Consider the following 23,136-nt stretch of genomic DNA (forward strand, 5'->3'; position numbering starts at 1 on the left):
ATATATATATGCTAATCATCAAGATTTAGTGGATGGACTGTATGATCGGCAACCACAGAGAATTAGAGGTAAATTAATTATGTCAGCATTAAAATATGTGTGTGTGTGTGTGTGTGTGTGTGTGTGTGTGTGTGTAATTGGACAACTGACATTTTGCTAAGCACTATGTTTGCTGCAAAATCAGACAGTCTAAAAAATCTGCAGCTGACAGAGTAAGAAAATTTATCCTAGATACATTATTCATTTTTGCACTTTTTCAACAAGAATCCATGCTTTTAATCCAGTACTGTAAGTAGTAATTATCTCTCATTACGTAAATTTCAAGCAGATTCATACTCTCTAGGCACCAGCCAAAATCTAAATTTACCTAATAAAACCAGAAAGAAAAAGATGGCTGATTGCTGTGTTCTATTATTTGAAAGTCATATCTCGGTCATTGAGTGCAACCACATTCCTAATGGAAGATAACTTGAATTGATTTCATTAATTTGACATTTGAATTTTAACTGTGCAACCCCACATTCCAACAGAGTGCACATGTATCACCACCATTATGCATGCTCCTGCACGCCATAGGTGGAGCAATTTTCAAAGAGGGCACTAAATTCAACAGACATCACTCATGCAGGGGCTGCCCCTGCGTATGCATCATCATGCCAATTTTTGGTACTAATTTAGCAATATGAACTAGCAATCTCCAGTGCACAATTCTCACCTGCAGAGGGCTGAATGGTTGTCAGCCAAAATATCCTGCCAAGAAATCGACATCATTCAGCTGCAATCCCAAAACTCCATGGAATAAATAATGAACTGTTTAACATGCTGTGTGACAGCTGTAACTGTCACGAAGAAGACTGATGCAATGTTTTCAGTTGTTTTCCTGATTTCATCAAGGACTTGTGGCAAACACATTGTTGTATACCATTCAGCATTAACTATTGTCCGATCCATTAAAGCAATAGTGACAATACATCCAGTGTAACCAAAGAAAAAGGTGATCATTCTTTTGGGAGTGCTTTAAGAAAGAAGAACATTTCTTGGTTTCAGTTCATCTTTGAACATCCATACAGTCAATTACTGCCAAGTTTAGAGATCATACAAATATATCAAGTTTTGTTGGATACAAATTTTGCATTTCCTCAGTCGAATTTTTTAAATATTTCCTAATACTAATTGACAAAAGACTTTTTTTGAGCTGTGAACAAATTGTCCCTTAGAACAGATCCTTTTTCAAAACTGAATGTCCATGCGAAATCAAATGTACTGGCATCTTACATATTCCTTTGGATGCCTCTACCTCACTGTTAAGTCACATACCAATCCTCTCCAAATGATGATGTGTAGAGCGTTGATGCTTTTTGAAACCAACAACTAATTTTGGTCAGCCTTCACAACTGGAAGCACATCCAAGGCAAAATTCTGCAAAACCATTGTTGACAGTCTTTTCTGAAAGTGATTGATTACCAAAAAGTTGTACAAAGTGATACATAAGGCCTTCACGAAAATCATAAAAAATATTATCCAATTGCAACCTTTTTCACTTTTTTAAGATCAACTTCTCCTTCTGCATAATCATGGGGTGGCAAGCCCAACTACTATATTACAAAGGGTAATCACATCTACATCCAAGCTGTCTGCATCACGGTATACAATATGAAAAGAAGTGTAGGCCAGTCATCACACTGTTAACTATTTCTCACTAGCCTGCAAGCAGTTTCCATCTTCTTCTTCCTTTTTAGCTCAATCAAAAATGACTGACATGATTTCTTCCACTTGTCAGCTTGGGTGGACAAACTGGAAGTATCTGTATGGTTGTCTTGAATGTGTTCAATTATACTAGAAGAAGAGGTGTGGCTTGAAAGTTAATAACATCTCAATGGCGTTAATGTCTTTATAAGTATGACACACCAATCAGCTCAAGGTGAGTAGCTAATTTTGCTCACTTTTTTTTATCAAAAACATTATTTATCAAATAACATTGCTGAAGCTGACAATGCTGCAGCCATTAAGCAAATTTTCACTTGAAGAAGTTTTTAGCATCCTACTTCAACAATGAATGGACATCTATAAGATTAAATATGGATACAGAAGACGTATGAGCAGAGTTCAAACAGACTGAAAATCACATTCTGGTGAAGCATTCAGTAAGTAAGTCCATTAATGATACAGGCCCACTGGGGTCTAATAACACAATTCAAAAAATGAGAAAACAGAGATTGATGCATTCTTTGTTCAAACTAAAATGCAGAAATGTCATCAGTAGTGAAAGACCTTGCCAAGAATCCTAGAAGATTCTAGGATTTCTAAGTGGATTTAAGGCTTCTATTAAGTTACTTGTAGATCATTCTGATGGTCAGCAAAAGAAAAGCAGAAAATTTAAATTCATGGTTACAAAATCATCGCAGGGATCGTACCAAGATGTACCATCATTCCACTTCCACACAAACTTCCATATGGAGGATATATAAATAGGCATGCTGGTGTTGAAAAACAGCTGAAAGGTTGAAAGTGAGCAAGCCACACTTCTTGGTGGTATCGCTATTTGGTTTACAGAGGTAGGACTCTTCACATTGGTCCCTTAGTTAACTTGCATTTCTCACTAATCTCTCACACAATGCAAAGTCCCAAGCAAGTGGAAAAAAGTACAGATAACCCTCGCATATAAGAATGGTAAAGGAACTGACCAGCAAATTTATAGGCCAAGAGGTGTAATGTCAGTTTGCTGCAAAATTTTTGAGCATATTCCAAGTATGAATATACCAGACAGGGAAACACCTATCCATAACTCTACACAAATTTAGAAAATGTCGCTCAGGTGAAAAATAACTTGCCCTAGAACTGCACAGTATCCTGCAAACTATGGAGGCAGGGCAACAGGCAGATTCGATATTCCTCAACTTCACAAAAAGCATTTAATACAATGTCATCCTGTAGATTGTGAACAAAGATCTCATACAGAATACATTCTCAGATATGTGAGTGGCTCAGAGACTTTAATAGAACCATGTAAGTGTTCATCAGAGACAAGTACCGGCAGGAGTGCTCCTGGGATGTGTGATAAGACCACTAGTTTTCTACACACGTAAATGGCCTCTCAGATTGAGTGAGCAGCAATTTGTGGCTGCTGACCATGTTGTAGTGATTCATTGAGTGACTGCAGGAGGATTTAAGATGACTTTGATGGAATTTCTATTTGGCATGATGAATGGCAGCTTGCTTTAATTGTAGAAAAAAGTAAGTTAAGGCAGATGAGTAGGAAAAGCAATCCTGTAATGTTCAAATTGAATAAAGTATTGGTGGTGTGCTGCTTGGTACAGTAATGTCGATTAAATTATGTAGGTGTAACATTGCAAACCAACAGAAACATAACAAGGATGAAAGGTTTGCGATTTGAAAGGCAAATGTTTCGGTTTATTGTGAGAATTCTATGAAATTATAGCTTACCTATAAAAGAAACTGCACACAACACTTGCAGAACCCACTGTTGAGTACTGCTGACCTATTTGGGATCCTGACTTGGTGAGATTAAAGGAAAACATAAAAGCAGTTCAGAGGTGTTCTGCTAGATTTGTTAGTGGCAGGTTCAATCAACAAGCGAATATTACAGAAATGCTCCATTAACTCAAATGGGAATCCTTGAATGGAAGAAGATGTCATTTCGTGAAGCACTACTGAGAAAGTTACGAGTACAGAATGCAGAACAATCTTACTGCCACCATGTCACACTTCAGGACTGTAAAGAGAAGGTAAGAGAAATCAGGGCTTATAAATTTTTTTTCCTTCAGTCTATGAGCAGCACTGGTACAAGGTATCCTCTACCATGCACCATGTGATGGCTTGCAGAGTACGTTTCTAGATGTAGGTATATACTGGTAGATAACCCTCAATAGCTGCACAGCACTTCATACAGTCCTAAGGTCGCAGAATGATGCAATGTACCCAGTCTGCAATTATAATTCGCAAGGAGAGGTCCAAAACTGTGGGAACGACTTTTTGAAACTTATAGATTCGATCATGTAGGTTAAGGTCCAAGATATCACTCCTTGCAGCCATTAACCAGATGGGCTTTCGTCTGGGGGTAATTAAATATAAATAATAATAATAATAATAATAATTTCAGAATTTTGCATGCTGCTCTACAGCTTTTAAAATAATAATATTCATGAAACTGTTGCAGTAGCATAATAGTTATCGTGCAATCCTCACATGCATGAGGCTCTTTGAAACTTTATTTTTAAATCTTTCTGCAATCATTACTTTTATTCAATTAAATGGTTTCAATTTTTTTTATTTCTAGTCTTTGTCACATCATTTTAATCAGCATACTAACTGTTTCAATTGCTCTTATTTCTTCTCACAGTTATTAGTTTCCTACATGGAATCTTTGTGCATGTGAATTTCATTATTTTTATTTATCTCTCATACTACGCTGTGAGATCAATAGTATCCGGACACCTGGCTGAAAATGACTTAAAAGTTCATGGCGACCTCCAACGGTAATGCTGGAATTCACTATGGTATTGACCCACCCTTAGCCTTGATAACAGCTTTCACTCTCGCAGGCATATGTTCAATCAGATGCTGGAAGGTTGCTTGGGGAATGGCAGCCCATTCTTCATGGAGTGCTGCACTAAGGAGAGGTATCGATGTTGGTTGGTGAGGCCTGGCACGAAGTCGGCGTTCCAAAACATCCCAAAGGTGTTCTATAGTATTCAGGTCAGGACTCTGTGCAGGCCAGTCCATTAAAGGGACATTTTGTCATGTAACTACTCCACCACAGGCCGTGCATTATGGACAGGTGCTTTATTGTGTTGAAAGATGCAATCACCATTCCCAAATTGCTCTTCAACAGTGGGAAGCAAGAAGCTGCTTAAAACATCGATGTAGGTCTGTGCTATGATAATGCCACATGAAACAACAAGGTGTGGAAGCCCCCTCTGTGAAAAACACGACCACATCATAACACCACTGCCTCTGAATTTTACTAGTGGCACTACACATGCTGGCAGATGACGTTCATTTGCCATACCCACACTCTGCCATTGGATCACCATTGTGTACCATGATTCGTCACTCAACACAATGTTTTTCCACTGTTCAATCGTCCAATGTTTATGCTCCTTACACCAAGCAAGGCGTCATTTGGCATATACAGGTGTGATGTGTGGCTTATGAGCAGCAGCTCAACCATGAAATCCAAGTTTTCTCACCTCCCGCTTAAGTGCCATAGTACTTGCAGTGGATCCTGATGCAGTTTGGAATTCCTGTTTGATGATCTGGACAGATGTCTTCCTATTATGGCTAACCATTTTAATAATTGTTCTGTGGACTCGCTTGACTCTCCCATTTCCTTCAGGACATGCTGGTGTAGACTTAACTGAGTTATTTGCATGAACTTACAAGTCTGTTTAAGTGATTCACTCATAAAATTCGTTCCTTTGTAGCTAATTATACTTAATGATGGTCCAAACTCAAGAATACATTATTTTATAAAAACTTTAGCTATAGTCTCAGTGTTCTGATCAGGTATTGGTATCATGAGTAGGTATCTAGAGAAATGATCTGACATTGTCAATATGTATTTGTTTCCATCTTTAGTCTTAGGCAATGGTCCTACGACATCTAGTCCTACTCGTTCAAATGGTTCACTTGTTTCTGCCTGTTCTTGCAATGGTGCTCTACTTTTTCCTACATTATTCCGTCTTTTACAGGAATCACATTGCGAAACAAACTCGACAACATCAGCTTTGCAGCTCAGCCACCAAAACATTTGAGCTATTTTTATGTTTGTTGCTTTTTTACTACAAAGTCCTGATAATAAAGAATCGTGTTGCTCTATCGTGATTTGCTCTTTCATGCTTTTTGGAATAACTAGGCAGTTTCCTTTACTAGTGATTTTGTACAATAAACCATCTATTTCGACAAAACGTTGATCATTTTTCCATAATTTGCATTGTGGATCTTCTTCCTGAGCTGCCTTTAACTCTTCTTCTCGACTTATTGCAACACAAACATTGACTTTTCGACTCGCTGCTTCAGCATTCACATGTTGTTTACCAGGTCGGTGAATAACCTTAAATTGGTACTCACTCAGTCTTAATGCCCATCTTGTTAATCTGGAACTTGGATCCTTTAAGCACAATAACCATTTAAGTGTGGCATAATCTGTAATAACTGTAAATTCTCTTCCTGTTAAGAAAGATCTGATATGTATTATACCAAAAACCAAAGCACAAAGCTCCTTCTCAGTAGTAGTAAAATTACATTCTACTTTGTTTAATTGTCTGGAAGCAAATGAGACTGCATGTTCATAACCATCAATTTCTTGAGACAAGATTGCACCTATGGCAAAATTGGATACATCTGTTGAAAGAATAAAAGGTTTACTGAAATCCGGATAGGCTAACACTGGGGCTGTGGTTAGAGCAGTTTTAAGTTCTTCTATTGCCTTTTTGCATTCTGTTGACCAATTAAATGTGGCTCCTTTCTTCAGTATCTGTGTCATTGGACGTGCTATATTCGCATAACTGGCTATAAATCGTCTGTAGCAATTTGACAATCCCAGGAATGATTGTAGTTCTTTCAAATTCTGTGGTTCAGGAAAATTATTTACATCTTCAATTAATTTTGGATAAGGTCGAACACCTTCACTAGTTATAACATGAGCAAGATAGTTAACTTTACTTTGTGCAAAATGACATTTATCTATTGATAAAGACAGGTTTGCACTTCTTATATGCTCAAAAACAGCTTGTAGTCTCTCAGTATGCTGCTTCATGTTTTCACCAAAATTTATTACATCATCAAGGTAAACAAGTGCTTGTGTTGAGGTGAGCCCTCATAAAATTGAATCCGTCAGGCGCCGAAATGTAGCTGGAGCATTACGAAGTCCAAATAGCATACGAAGATACTTGTATACTCCTGTTGCTGTTACAAATGAAGTTTTTGCTTGAGCATCTGGATGCACTGTTAACTGGTGATAACTACTTGTTAAATCACATACTGAAAAAATGCGACGTCTGCCCAAGTAATCCAAGGTTTCCACTAAATTTGGTAAGGGGTAAATGTCGGGTGTGGTCACTGCATTCAAAGATCAGTAATCAACACAAAAACGGTACTGTGGTTCTCCAAAAATTGATTTCTTCTTTACAATTACAACAGGCAAACACCACGGTGGGTATGAAGGATCTCTTTGTTTTATAATTCTGGCTTCTAATTGTTCTTTAACAATGTCTTCTACCAACTCTCTTTGACTGAATGGTATTCCGCAAGGTTTCTGTGTGACTGGGGCTGCATTCCCTGTATGAATATGACGCTGAACTAACTGAGTGACAGGTAAATTTGCACGGTCTCGGAATAAATCTGCATACTCCAACAAAACAGGCGCTAAAATCTTCTGTTCATCAGCTGTCAAATGTTCTATCTTCTTCGAAATCTTGCTTCAGTTCATTATTAACTTTGTCTCCTCGTTGCATTTTTGCGGTACTGTTACAAAAAATCTGTGTTTATAACTGCAGCATTTGTTACCTCATCTGGAATCTGTATTATGTCACTTTTACTTACGCTTGACATTTCAGCAAGTTTTGTTCCTCGTGGCAAAACAACATCCTCACTGCTCATATTCATTATTGGAACCTGTACTTTTGCAACATTCTGTCTCACCATTGTAGCGACACCTACACTTCTAGCAAAATAACAATGCATTGTAGCCAATAACTTACTTTCTCGGATCGCTCAATTAATAACAAAGTTCCTTCCTTGCATCGGGGTGACTTAACTTCAACATAGATTGTCTTTCCTGCTGCCTTGGGCATTTGTTGAGGCTGATCAATTTGAACATTGATTCAGATGGTCTGAACTGATGCATTGTTTGGGCGGTCCATTCCCATGGCGTCAGTATTGCTGCTCCTTTGAGTACGATCTGAAGAATGATTTCCTAGGTTGTAGTTACTACGGCCTAGTCTGATCCTTCTTTCTGCAACAAATATGTCTGCCTCATTAGCAGACAATAAATCGAATCCAAGTACACCGTCGTAACGCATTTCGTTATATGAAACTACTTGCACCCTTGCTGTGTATTTATCCTTATTTTCACCTTTATCTTGGCCTTGGCCGAGAGTTAATTCTACATCAACTTCTCCATAGTTACACAGCTTTCCTCCATTTAACCCTCGCACTTTTATTAGCGGTGGTTTCCAATTATCCTGTTTACCTATGCAACACCACATTAATGAGGTCTGTACTCCTGTGTCAATAGGTAGTTTGATTTTTCTCCCACGATATACAGCACCTATCACGAAGTCCTTTTCGGTCTGATTTTTGTGGAACTAACAGGAATCACTGTCCACAGCAATGGGTGGACGGAGTGGTGGCCCGTATGTCCCCGTACTCGTTTAAAGATCTGGCAGATTGTCTGTTGTTCGCATTACCTTTCTTCTTGTTGCAACAATCTCTCAAAACAGGACCCCACATCCTGCAATGATAGCAGATTTGATTCTCTTTACAATCCTTACGCTTGTGACTCTGCTTATTGCATCTGTAGCATTGTACCGTTGTGTTGAAACTCTGCGTTCTTGTTTCTGCGCCTCATTCAGTCTTAGTACTTCAACGAAACCAACAGCTGATAATACGGCTTCCTGGAATGTTTTACATCATGCAAATCTAACAGCTTTGCTTACTTTCTTTCTGTGCAACCCATGAATGAATGTGTCCAAGGCTCTCTGGTTGGCTTCAAACAACTGAATGTGATTTTCATTTCCACCTTCTACTAACTCGTACATTTGAGCGTTGATGTTTCAAATTCTGTTGGCAAACTGCTCAATAGGTTCGTTTCGTCACATTCGCAAACTGTGAAGCTGCTCTCTGTAAAATCTGATCGTGTTTTTATGTTTAAATCTCTGAACAACAATCATTCTAAACTCATTGTAATCTTCTGTTTTCACAAAAGTAGGCTCCGTGCCAATGAAACCTTGTGCAGCTCCCTGAATTCTTAATTTGGCAACCACTAGCTTATCAGAATCTGCCCATGAGCCTAACAGGGCGGCACCCTCAAGTTTACGAAAAAAACGCTTTCACATCATCTTCGGATTTCCTGCTAAACATTGTACTGAACACAATAATGAAAAATTCTTTATTGTAGTTACACCTGTACTGCATGAACTATCATTTGACAAGTCTCTTGGAATGTTACGTTCACTTCTTTCTGCTTTTAACCGCTGAATCTCTTCTTGCAGTTCATTAATAACAGTTTGTAGATCGACAACGTTACTCTGACTGGATTGCAACATTTTGTCTAATTTAACGCCATGGAGTCACTCAAATGTAAAATAAAAATCCATCATTGCCTTTCATATTCTAGCCAAACTGGAGTAGACAAATGTGAATTCCAGCATTGGATGTCCACGTGTAGCCGGAAGATGTTCATGCTGTTACTGCTCGAAGTTCACGTTGTGCTGCACCTCTTCAGGACTGTAGATTTTCCATAATTATCCCCATGCTGACACCACTTCTACAAGAGGGTAGTTTGTGTTGTTGCCCCCAATGATGATTGCAGGAATATTTTGTCAGGATTTGTAAGTGGGGGGGTCCTTTAGGTATGGTAATACGAGAAGTAAGCTTAAACAGTTTTATTAAGAAAGGCGGATTATAAAACACGCACGCTGCGTGCACCCATCATCACTGTGTCTGACATACTAAACACCGGCTAATTACGGTCATATCAAAGGCTCCATGGTGAGCTAAGAAAAGAGACATGTTCACGCCCGAGGCCGCGCTAGTTAATACTGCGTGCTGTAGACGGCGGCCAGTCGCGTACTCTCCGTCGCAGTGTGGCTGGACGCGCGTCTACTGACCAAGCAAATTGTCAGCATTCCAGACAGCTCGGCTGGCAAGCATTTGTCAACGTACTGTATGGCTGCAAGCAATCCTTACGTTATTTACCATATAGCACAGATGTTGAGTGGCAGATACGCCTAACAAAAATACTGTCGGAAATACTGTCGGAAAGTGAGCTTTTGGACACACACACACACACACACACACACACACACACACACACACACACACACACACGAGACCACTGTCTCTGGCATTCAGCTGCTAGAGACTGTGGTCATGTTCAATTCAAAGAAGCTCACTTTCTAACAATCGTTTTGTAGTGCTATATGCTACTCAGCATCTCCACTATACAGTGAGTAGCAACTACCCTTTTCATAATATTGTCATATTTACAAACTTAACACAAAATATGTATATTACTTAACAACACCAATTCTGTCACTGTCATCATACAGTCTAATGCCCTTTGACCTAGAATTACCATGTGCACATGAAACGTTAATCATATGGGCAAGCATTTCAATGTCAATCAACCTAAGTCCACTGGAAAACTTGTCTTTAGTATTGTACATAGCATCATCAATTCCTTCACTAATTTTCTTCTTCGATGAACTCGGTGAGGTTGTCAATAACTGTTCTTTGCATTTAGGAGCAGCATCTGTAACATTGTTATTTAAATTACCTATACCTTTTACATCTGAAATTCGACATTTCTTTACTTTTTTGTATGTGTGTCCACTGTTACGACCCACTTCAAGCAAAACAGGTTGACATATGCAAGACTAAAAACTGATTAAGTTTGTAGCATATAATGTTAAACGTATTGTAAACAGAGGAACAGGCAAGGATAATTTTTCTCATAGCCTTCTAGATTCATCTGCATTTCGTTTCAATTGTGTGAATGAAAAATTAAGGCACAAAAAATTTTGAGCATAAAGAAGGTGTGGATTGCTGCATGGAAAGAGGGGGCGTGACAGGCACAGATGCCCAAACAAACTTTTTTAAAACATATTTCTAGCCAGAAATTGATTATGAAACTTTGCGATGTTATTTTTAAAGAATCAATATAATAAGTTATGCAATTAAAAAAATTCAAACTTTTTCACAATTTTGCCCTACATCTTCCCTTAACAATGGGGGAAAGCTTCAGGTTCAGGTAATGATTGAAAAGGCAGATCAAGTGTACTCTTTGGATTCAGTCAGCACACTTCTCGAAAATCTTATACCAGTCCTTCATATTAGCGAAGACAGCAGTTGGCTGAACCTGCACCTTCTAACCCTAGAGAAATAATGTTCAGTGTTTGAAATTTTGTGAGTAGATGTTTGCCTGCTTTATTTCTTGTTCTACATCTACATCATTACTCTGCAATTCAAAAATTAATTGGTTGGCAGAGGGATTATCAAACCACCTTCAAGATATTTCTCTACTGTTCCACTCTTGAACAGTGCATTGGAAAAACGAGCACTTTTAATCTTAGCTCTGGTTTCTATCACGATGATAATTCCCCCTTATGTAGGTGGACACCAACATAATAGTTTTGCATCCAGATGAGAAAGTTGGTGACTGAAATTTCACGAGAAGGTTCTGCTGTAACAAAAAACACCTTTGTTTTAATTATTACCACCCCAATTCACATATTACGTCCATGGCAATCTCTCCCCTATTTTGCAATAGTACAAAACAAGCTGCCCTTCTTTGAATTTTTTGCTGTCCTCTCTCAGTTCCATCTGATGCACATCCCACACTGCAATACTCCAGAAGAGGGCAGACAAGGATGGTGTAAGCAATATCTTCAATAGACTTATTACACATTGTAAGTGCTGTGCCAATAAACCACAACCTTTGGCCTGCTTTACCCACAACATTAGCAATGTGGTCTTTCCAATTTAAGTTAATTGTAATTGTAATCCCTAAGTATTTAGTTGATTTTATAGTCTTTAGATCTGTGCAATTTATTGTGAACCAAAATTCAGCAGATTTATTTTAGTACTCACGTGGGATGACAATATTTCTTCATTATTTAGAGTCAACTGCCCCTTTTTGGACCATACAGATATATTGTCTAAATCATTAATGATTGTTTTTGATCATATAATGACTTTACAAGATGGTTAATGACAGCATCATCTGCAAACAATCTAAGAGGACGGCTCAAATTTCCTCATATGTTGTTTATATAGACCGGATACAGCAAAGGGCTTATAACACTTCCCTGGGGAATGCCAGATATTACTTCTGTTTTACTCAATGACTTTCCATCAACTGCTACAAATTGTGACCTTTCTGACAGGAACTCAGAACCCCCGTCGCACAACTGAGGCCATACTCCATAGTACAAGCAATCTGATTAGAAGTTACTTGTGAGGAACGATGTCAAAAGCCTTCTGAAAATCTAAAAATACGGAATCAATTTTACTCCCCTGTCAATAGCACTCATTACTTTATGAGAATAAAGAGCTAGTTGTGTCTAACAAAAATTATATTTTCTGAGTTCGTGCTGACTATTTGTCAATAAATCATTTTCTTCAAGGTAATTCATAATGTTCGACACAGTATATGTTCCAAAACCTTACTGCAAATTGATGTTAGTGATATGGATCTGTAATTCCTCCTATTTCCTTTCTTGGGTATTGGTGTGACTTGTGCAACTGTCCAGTCTTCAGGTACAGAACTTTCTATGAGTGAGCTGTTGTATACGACTGCTAAATATGGAACTATTGTATCAGCATACTCTGAAAGGAATTTGGCTAGTATTTCAAGCTGGGCCAGAGAGGCGTTGCTTTTGTTAAGTGGTTTCCCCCTTGACTGTCAGAAAGGTGGAAATAAAATAAAATCTGAAACTAACAACATATTATAGCCTTCTGTAATTATGTGAATGTATTGTAATTCAGTTGATAGCTCCTGGCCACAAAAATCAGTTTTGTTTTCATTTGATATGAGAGCAATAAATGAAGAGGAAACAGCAAAATCACTAAATGTAAACACGGCTCAGATGGAGACTACCCACCTCCCCACTATAATTCAGACTGCTCTATACATCAACCCTGGATCTACGATATTTCTGGACCGAGGCAATACTTGACAGTGACACCCCCCGCTCCCCTCCCCAGAGCATTTGATGTACGACCCCCCCCCCCCCCCCCAAAACAAAAAAAAAAAAAAAAAATCGAAAAATCGTCTTTTCAAAAAAATATCTTCATTTTGTAGCACACATCTTTCTGAAGAATCTGACACGTAAAAAATACATGTTCGAGGAAATGTAAGACATGTTATTGGTCTTAAGTGTGCCAAAGTGCATTGCCACGCCTCTTCACACAGATTTGTTCTACCGCATGTCACTGTATTTCGCTCTGTGGAATTCAGACATGTAATATTTTTTAATGGATGCCATCAAACTATATCCAGGACAATGGAAATTAAAATGTTCCGTGGTGCCTATCCTTCTTCCAGTAGGCCGGCTTGACATCCTGCCCATCTTAAAACAAACTCACATTTAATACTGGACGGGATGATTTGTAACTGGGGGAACAAGAACTCTTCAGAAAATTTGCACTCTCTATTGCCTATTAGCTAATAACTTGCTGTTTTGTGTGACATAAAATTAAATATAGGTTACATAGAACCAGTAAAGACAAGAGACAAGCAAGAAAATACACATTTCTTCAGTCCTTAAGTCCTGGCATTTTTTCCCTCTCTACTCTTGCTACAGCTACACATAGCATGCTTTCCTTTCTGGGAAAGAAACTATTACCTCATCAAAGTTCGTCAAACATTTTGCTATATGAAAAAACAAAATGTCATTCTCTAATACTGAAAAAGCTGTTAATACAAATAGTACCCCAAGACAGGTGCGGTTTCTCGATTTCATTACATGTATTTTGACACCGTCTGTTACATAAAGCAAAATGGGCCTGCCTAATACTGCAGCAGTTGTAACACACACCAAATAAACGAGACTGTTTTGGTACAAATGGTCATTTTTATAACACGACAAAATATAATTCATGAAGTACCAATATGAAATACCTATTAGGCCTACTAGAAGCAAAAATCTTTATGTTAGGAAATAGTTTTGCAGTCATTCATATGCTCCAGTTCCTCAAGCATGAGATCAGAAAGTAATTGCACGAAATTTTTATATAGCTTTGGAATTGTTGTATTCTTCCATAATTTATGTGGCATCTCCGTTTCATCTCCTTCCTCGTTCTAATAAACAATCTTGTCATCACTAATTCTATAACTATTCCTTCCAGTGTCAAAACTTATTCTCCGGTTAACTTCACTAACCCTGTCACAATCACCCAGCTTAGTTATCCCGCGTTTATTCCCCAGTTAGGCATTATTACGTGCTCGCACAATACATTTTCCATGTTACTCCCAAAATAGAACTTAAGCGGCTGCTAGCCAGGGACTGTACAACTGGCCCTTACTAGTGTAGCGGTCTGGCCAAAAATTTTCTGCCAAAATTCATTTTCTTGGATACAACGCGAAGATAATACGTAATCTTTCTTACCTGTTATTCCTGTTAGTCATTTATTTCCATTCTGGTAGTCTGAACCTACGGATTTCGCTAGTAATTATAACAATACTGATCATTCGCAAACCCAGCAACCACACAAACAGTGATTATCATCCGACAGCGATTGGCATCCACCCGTTTGGCTTTATTCTGCTCAGCTCATATAGCCCCGTCCCCTTTTGTCTGCAGGAGAGTTTATTTCTAGATGCATTGGGGATTCCCCTGGCAGAGACATCACATACACTATGCGCATATTCAAAAATCAACTTATGATTCCTTCGGAAATCAACTTAATGTTCAAAAACCAACAGGGATGCATTTCAAAATCATGAAAATAATTGATAGACCAACGTACCCTGGATGCTAGGCACTTTGTGAAACAAGGTTTTTTCCCCTCGAGAATATGAATTTGGCGCCCCAGCCCCCCCTTAAATTGCTGTCCGGGGAAGATATGCCGATTAACCACCCACTCCCTAAATCTGGGCCTGTTGTGCATGCGTGAATCTGGCAGCTTGGGCGCGCCAGTAAAATTTTTCTGGGTAGCATCTGACTGCTTGCTGCTACTGCTTATACAGCCACACTTCTGTTGCCAGAAGCGGGAGAAGGTACTACTCATATGCTACTCAACTGTACACGTGTACGAGTTCACTCGCAACTGCTCAAACAAATCTACTGTAAACAGCTGCGACATCACGCTCGTCGGAGGCAATTTGTTGTTATGAAGCATTACCTAGTCCTCTTACTGTGTTTGACACATTTTGCTGTTGGCAGACGCTTGTATGAGCACTGAGTTTTGTTGTATATGGGACATTTCCTTTGCAACTTAAGTTTTTTTTTTTTTTTTTTTTTTTTTTTTTCCTCAATCAAACAGCAAAATCACCTCTTAGTTCATCCCTATGAAATCCAAACCACATTCCCTACCATCTGGCTCCTACCCTTGTAACCGCCCCCGGTGTAAAACCTGTCCCACGCACCCTCCCACCTCCACCTACTCCAGTCCTGTAACCCAGAGGGTGTACACGATCAAAGGCAGAGCCACGTGTGAAAGAACCTGCGTGATTTACCAACTGACCTGCCTACACTGTGAAGCTTTCTATGTGGGAATGACCAGCAATAAACTGTCCATTCGCATGAATGGACACAGGCAGACAGTGTTTGTTGGTAATGAGGATCACCCTGTAGCTAAACATGCCTTGGTGCACGGCCAGCACATCTTGGCACAGTGCTACACTGTCCGGGTTATCTGGATACTTCCCACTAACACCAACCTGTCAGAACTCCGGAGATGGGAACTTGCCCTTCAGTATATCCTCTCTTCTCGTTATCCGCCAGGCCTCAATCTCCGCCAATTTCAATTTGCCGCCGCTCATACCTCACCTGTCTTTCAACATCATCTTTGCCTCTGTACTTCCGCCTCGACTTACATCTCTGCCAAAACTCTTTGCCTTTACAAATGTCTGCTTGTGTGTGTGTGTGTGTGTGTGTGTGTGTGTGTGTGTGTGTGTGTGTGTGTGTGTGTGTGTGTGAGAGAGAGAGAGAGAGAGAGAGAGAGAGAGAGAGAGAGAGAGAGAGAGAGAGTGTGTGTATACCTGTCCTTTTTTCCCCCCTAAGGTAAGTCTTTCCGCTCCCGGGATTGGAATGACTCCTTACCCTCTCCCTTAAAACCCACATCCTTTCATCTTTCCCTCTCCTTCCCTCTTTCCTGATGAAGCAACCGTTTGTTGCGAAAGCTTGAATTTTGTGTGTATGTTTGTGTCTGTATGTGTGTTATCGACCTGCCAGCACTTTAGTTCACATCATCTTTGTTTTTAGATATATATGTATATATATTTAAAAAAAAATATCACCACTGATATAATGTTACGGCCACCACATTGTTTAAACATTTGGTGCACGTTTCCTACTATCCCTGGTCAAATCTGAAGACTATAACTGAATATCCCTGTTCGACTGCAATAACTTAATCACATGGAGCAAAAGATTGAAGAATTTTTTGATGAGTCTGTAAGGGTACAGATATCAATCCTGTCCCAGACAGATCAAATAGAACGCATCTTTCATCCACAGAATAAGTGTTGCTGACAGGGAATCCACGTTATACTAGGAGGGTGCTGTTTGGCACTCATCATGTGCTTTGGTGCATGAGTGAGAATCCCTACTGAGCCTTCTTAAAAACACAATCACAAGTGTCCGCAGCTCGTGGTCACGTTCTCGCTTCCCGAGCACGCGATCCCAGGTTCGATTCCCGGCAGGGTCAGGGATTTGTACCTGCCTTGAGATGACTGGATGTTTGTGCTGCCCTCATCATTTCATCATCATTCCTGAAAGTGGAGAGATTGGGCTGAGCAAAGATTGGGAATTTGTACGGGCATTGATAACTGCGCAGTTGAGTGCCCCACAGACCAAACATCATCACAATCGCAAGTGTGCACATTGTACGCAACCAGTAATAAACGGCACTAATTGGTGGAACCGAAAATATTAATGATAGCATTTTGTCGAGAGTTTTCATAAAGATTATGGTAATTGTAGATCGGGCATGTGTTGAAGTGGTGCATGTACCTTGGGAGTAAGTTCCCCATCCATGCTGCTGTAACTATCGAATCCAATTGCTTATTATAATTCACACGGTCAAAATAAGTGTGTTAGCTTAAACATAATGAGGAGCAACTAACATGTCCTAAATGTCCACCTTATTGCCTAGCTCGAGCACACACAGGCCTTGTCTAGATCTCCATGAAGGCACTGTGTTTTGAAAAATTCCAGAATAGCACTTTCCCGGGAATCGTATTTTTGAGCCTTTACTATGCGATTGGTGGATGAAAGAACTTCATGAAGATTACTTTGAGAAAATGTGAAATTTAAGTTCTACAATAAGCAAGAATTTGCATCAAACTCTAAAACATCCATGTATACCTGTCTATTAGCACGATCATTTACAACAGTATCTATTCTATAACAATGACTACAGTTTCTCTTCCAAATTATGAAAGCTCACCTCTTACTTTTTACTTCTTCAAAATATTGTTCATGCATCTTGGAATGATATTAAATGATTTTCCAAGTTTGTGATGCTATTTTTGCTCATGGGCGAGCATTTTTGCATCCACTGAAATGCTGCATCCTTCTAGATTCACTGACTGCATTTCTGTTCAGTACGACCAACGCTTTTTCCTCTAGAGATCTGCAGCAAGAACTGAACTATAAATCTGTTATGGAAGTCTCAAGAGACATTTATTTAGATATTATACAGATAGGATAAACTTATGGTTATTGTTACCCAACATTCATACATGTAGAATCTTTTCTGTAGACATCATATACAAATTTTCATTAAATGCTCCATTTTACGGCATTTTCTGAAAAATTCATTACATATAACCTCAGACTGCCCATTTCTGATAAGAACATAAAACAGAAAAACAATTTATGCCAGGCAGAAAAGTTTTCATGTGCAAAAATAACAGTGCACCTTGCATGACACTGAAAGTTAACAACATAAAGGGTCGCAAATTGCTCTCGAGGCACCACCAAGCTGTAGTTGCTTTGTAGAAAGAGTGTGTTCCTAGCAGTGACAATTATAAATTAAAAATCAAATAAGGGACTAACAATAATATTATGACAAGGATAGACTGCTACCTGCCATACAGAGGAGACACTCAGTCACAGACAGATGCAACGAAATGACTCAGCCAAAATCCTTTCTTCTGAAGTAATGCATTTTCTATAAAGTGAGTAGCAATCCATCTTTTTCATTATATTGTTAAAAATAATAAAAAACTTTGTAGGGCTGCTTCAATGTTTCACCTACATTGTCTGTAATAAAAGAAATTGCTTTTAGGAGCAGACAGACACCCTTGATGCGGTAGTGTTTGGCATATATGTATCACTACCCCAATAACTGCTTCTTGAAGTGATGAACCTTTCACAGCAGAAGTATCAATACATTAGGCCTTTTCTGAACCCACACCAATTAAAAATGCACACAAAAGACAGCAGTATTTCTTTTATTAAAATTAAGGAGAAGTGCTATGTTGTCATTTTGTAAGAAACTCATTTTACACTTTAATGTAGTGTCTAGTCTCTGTAGGAACATTATTGGACATTAAAAACATGATTGTGTCAACTGGAAAGTGCTATTTTCTAAGTCAGATGTTCTCAAGAAAGGACTTTAAGGAGATGTTTCTCAAAACGTGTCTGATGTTGCACACAAATTACCTCATGTAATTGACTGTAGCTAAAAACTTCTTGACACTAAAATTCACTACCAGAATACAGCAAGCATTAGTGAACTAGGATAATAGTCCATATAGTATCTGATCTGTAGGACTACCACCATGTCTTACAAATTAATTTTCTGTGACGAACTCAGATTTTCTTGTAAGCTGCAATGCATCTGTGTACAATGTGCAAATGGTTTAGAGGATACACTTTCAAATCAGATGCTTCATGTTAGTCTTCAGTAATGTTGTTGTGGTCTTCAGTCCAGAGACTGGTTCGATGCAGCCCTCTATGCTACTCTGCCCTGTGCAAGCCACTTTATCTCCAAGTAACTACTGCAACATACATCTCTTGGTCTACCTCTATGATTTTTACCCTCCACACTTCCTTCCAATACTAAATTGGTGATCTCTTCATGCCTCAGAATGTGTCCAATCAACCAATCCCTTTTTCTAGTCAAGTTGTGCTAAACATTCCTCCTCTCCCCAATTCTATTGAGCACCTCCTCATTAGTTATGTGATCCACCCATCTAACTTCAGCATTCTTCTGTAGCACCACATTTCAAAAGCTTCTGTTCTCTTCTTGTCTAAACTATTTATCATCCACAATTCACTTCTATACATGGCTACACTCCATAGAAATACTTTCAGAAAAGACTTCCAGAAACTTAAATCTATACTCAATGTTCACAAATTTCTCTTCTTCATAAACACTTTCCTTGCTATAGCCAGTATACATTTTATATCCAGTGTTTAGTAATACACAAAGATATCTAGATGATTTACCATATGGCCAATCCCAATTCAGTTGGAAGATAACTACACCAATAGCTCATTAATTAAAAACCATGATTTAAAGTAAAAACTACTGTGTAGTTGTTATTTTGGTACACGATCACAATACAAAATTTGTGAAGTTACCTGTGTTTCCAGTGCTTTCTGCCAGTTCTCACAGTTGCATTTACTGTACTGGACCTACACACTCCTCTGAAAAAAAAGTTAGCCACCACTGTTGTAATTCTTCCTGCAGTTCATCACTTCTGGTTTCAAACATTTTATATATGGCTTCTGGCACCTCCAGAACACCACTTTTCAATTCTTGTAGGAGTAACTGTTTCTTTAAAATTAAGGATTGCTTATTTTTACCAGCAGTGGTGCTTGCAGATAGTTGCTTTATTTTACTACCTATAACTTTCCGCAGAGCAATATCAGCTTCATGAATGAGATTAGGAGCACATTTTTTATGTGCATTCTCATAATCTTCATTATTCACAGGTAAAACTGGTTCCTTAAGGCTATCCTCTATAACCCGGAATGCAGCTTGTGCATCTCTCTTATCAAATGGCGATTCTGAAGAGAGACAACAGAACCATTTCTCCCACGAATTTTTCTTACTGGGGCAACACAGTTTCCCTGCCATTCTAATAATAGTATCTTGTGCCACACGATCATCTGATCTCTGTGAGTTGCGACTACAAGCCACCTCTGCTGAACAGTGTAAACAGATTTCTGCAAAACTTATTGTATATTTTCTTGCCATTTTAAAATATTCATACCGCATACTACTGTAATACATATTGTCATCTATGAGGACCATTGTAGTTTCATTTGTAGCTTGTGAAATGTGCCTTTTGGTCTTCTCTATTTGCATAAACTGCAAGTAGTCGTCTAGTTCTGAATAGTTCTGTGTTTTCAGGAGGCAAATAATATTTTCAACTACGACAACAACCTTCTTACGAGTTTCACTCCACTTAGTTTGTCCAAGCGAAAGTAGTGGCACTAATGCATCATAACAAATATGAATTATACTGTGATTTTTTTCACCCACGGATCCAGAAACATTAACGTCGCCACTCAACTTCATCAACACTTTTGATAACGTTGTTTTGCCACTAGCTGGCAAACCAAGTAAAATAAGCAGCACAATCTCACTTTCCTTATTTTCCATGACAGCACAATATTTGCAATTCTTAAGAGTAATTTGGTATACAATTACTAAATAAGACTTAACCCAAACTCATTTGACAATGTCTACATAACGTTACTATTATTTCATGGCATCTGCTTATTCAACTTCGACAGTGAGCTCTTATTTCCAACAAATTAAACGTTTCGATATAATCAACTATTCAACACGATTGCCGGCAACTCCACACCATTTCTCAAAGTTGTCACTGCAGCACAGAAAACTGAATCTGACACTTCACTCTTTAGCGCAAAAAAACAAACAACTGTCGAAAATGTGTGACCAACACTGAAGAAATAAAAAGCGAAAACATTTTGAAAAGCACCTAAATTTTGGAACAAGACACTCGTATGATTTTAATACAAATAACAAAAAAATGAATAATTTATATAGATCCACCAACAATAGCACTATGCGGGCAACTACTGACAGCATATTTTACATTGTACCACCATATTCCTGCGACGCGTTGCCACTAAACTCACAACCATCACATTTTATGCTTCCGTCTAGAGCTAGAGCGAAGCAAAACATGCGTAGGAATGAGGAGTGTAAGATGTGAGCTTGCAACAAAAGTTCATCTTTTATAAATACGATGATGTATATCTGGGCGTGTATTCATGAACTATATCAGCAGACAAGTGCTGATTATTGCTCCCGAATTACGGGAAACTTGTAAATTTTCGATAGCTGTAACACAATCAGATATAACTACAAAACCACACCCATATCAGTGCGCATTAGCACCGAGACACCTCTAATTTTCTGAAAGCTAATAGAAGAATAACTCAAAAGTTGAGCAAATTTAGCAATGTATTATCCCAAAAATGAATAAATAAGTTAGGGTGCTACTCACTGCCGATACCACTCCATTATTTTAAGTGTCTTGTTATCTGACTTACCTGTTAAAAGACAGCCTGACATCAGTGGAAACTTGCTTGATACTTGTAAGGATGTCACGAATCGGGACATAGTAAAAGTCTTATTGTGAAATCCATTGCAAATTTTAGCTCCCAGATGTAAAAATGGGCGCTTCAGCGTTTTTATGATTAGGTCTAAACAGAGGTTCGGTTGGACAAGAAAAGTATTAACAAGCTGCTTACTTGAATTAACAGACAGAAACTAGTTTTCAAGTTATTTCTTGCCTTGTGGTATAGACTACATGATATGTACACCAAATAAAATATTATGTATTGTCTTTCTCGACTCAGTGTCGGCTGACGTATGCAAGGATTTTCGTTATATTGGCAGCATGCTGGTGAAATGAAAAACGAGAAGCATGAAAGCGTCCTTTAGACCAGATCAGCTGTTTATATAAACACAATGTTATCTTCATGAAGCAACTTTCTTTATCAAGAGAACCATTATTTCTGTCTTGTTATTTTTTGTGGCCACAGTTACATCACGACAGAGAAGTGACGAGCACTTTTGGTGTCATCATTAGGGTAGTTCTCTCACACGCGATTGTCGTCCTGAGACTAAATAGCGAAATTGTAGCGAAGATTTTTGATAGATAGTCCAAACAGATACTGAAATTCTGAGTCAATCCATGATGAACACTATACGCTTCGTAATAGGTAAGTGCTTTCTGCAGTACGTTCTCTCTCTCTCTCTCTCTCTCTCTCTCTCTCTGTGTGTGTGTGGTGTGTGTGTGTGTGTGTGTCACATAATACGAAAAAAAGTTTTAGAAGTAGAGAGTGTGCAGGCATAGCTGCCACGCTCTGCCGACGAGTAAACAAGACCGACAAATTATCTGTGATTTGAGGGAAAAGAGAGAGAGAAGACAGTGTAAAACACAATCCAATTCGTCTTACTCTTTCTTCAAATACTTTCGCCGCATTTGTTAGATACAAAACGTTCTCATCTGCGAATATTAGTAATTACAGTGTTATGGAGTCATAATTACTTTTCTTTTCCCCAAAAAGAATTGTAATAAGGTTGCAGACAGAAATTTGACACTTAGAGAACTTCCGAAGCAAGATATAACTTCTACAGTGCACGTAACAGTTATATTTCCCTCTACTTCTTCCTGGTTGATACAGTATCTTCGACCTCCATCCCCTGCCACTGCTTTTTTTCACCCCTCTGCAGCGTACAGTATCCAGGAAACAGATAGCATTCACCATGCATTACATAAAATTAACGTGGTTTCTTTGCATAATTTGACTTGCCAGATAGTGTAGTTGGTACCTACACAGCTGTGAGACTTGTGAAAAAAATTAAACCAAGTATGACTGTATTTGGATGTACCAGTACTGTTAATCTGCTCCAACATCTGCATCTACACTCTGCAAACCACCTTGAGGTGCATGGCAATGGGTGTATCCCATTGTACCAGTTATCAGGGTTCTTCCTGTTAGACCTACTTTCACTTGTGGAGTGTGGGAAGAATGATTGTTTGAATGCGTCTGTGTGTGCAGTAATTATTCTAATCTTATCTTCATGATCACTGTGTGAGCGATACGTAAAGGGTTGTTGTATTCCCTGGAGTAATCATTTAATGCTGGTACATGAAACTTTGTTAACTGACTTTATATGGAAATGAACCTAAACTCCACTGACATAATTTCAGGTGTTGTTCAGAGACAAATA

The 23,136-nt window shown here is 38.6% G+C and overlaps 2 protein-coding genes across 14 annotated transcripts in view; one reads left to right on the forward strand and one right to left on the reverse strand.

The window, feature by feature from the left end:
• LOC126187485 (L-seryl-tRNA(Sec) kinase) overlaps positions 1–23,136 on the reverse strand; it is a 115,088-nt gene that overhangs the window by 12,015 nt on the left and 79,937 nt on the right. Inside the window, exons 1-2 of one of the 13 annotated variants that reach the window (XR_007537738.1) lie at positions 21,447–21,632; positions 17,356–17,541 (exon numbers count right to left, since the gene is read on the reverse strand). The exons of 1 other annotated variant lie outside the window; for it this stretch is intronic. Coding sequence is in view for 1 of the 12 variants with exons in the window: in XM_049928592.1 (XP_049784549.1) it covers positions 19,540–20,526 (987 nt within the window). In the remaining 11 variants the exon portion in view is untranslated. 11 more of the 13 variants (XR_007537734.1, XM_049928592.1, XR_007537735.1 and 8 more) reach the window with 11 other exon arrangements.
• The window catches only part of LOC126187484 (ferrochelatase, mitochondrial), a 68,717-nt gene continuing 67,405 nt past the window's right edge, over positions 21,825–23,136 (forward strand). Inside the window, exon 1 of the mRNA XM_049928591.1 lies at positions 21,825–22,121. Within this exon, the coding sequence (XP_049784548.1) occupies positions 22,094–22,121 (28 nt within the window). The 5' untranslated portion in view covers positions 21,825–22,093. The remainder of the gene's footprint in view (positions 22,122–23,136) is intronic.

The sequence above is a fragment of the Schistocerca cancellata genome, chromosome 5 (genome assembly GCF_023864275.1).
Source record: "Schistocerca cancellata isolate TAMUIC-IGC-003103 chromosome 5, iqSchCanc2.1, whole genome shotgun sequence".
Lineage (NCBI taxonomy): Eukaryota > Metazoa > Arthropoda > Insecta > Orthoptera > Acrididae > Schistocerca > Schistocerca cancellata.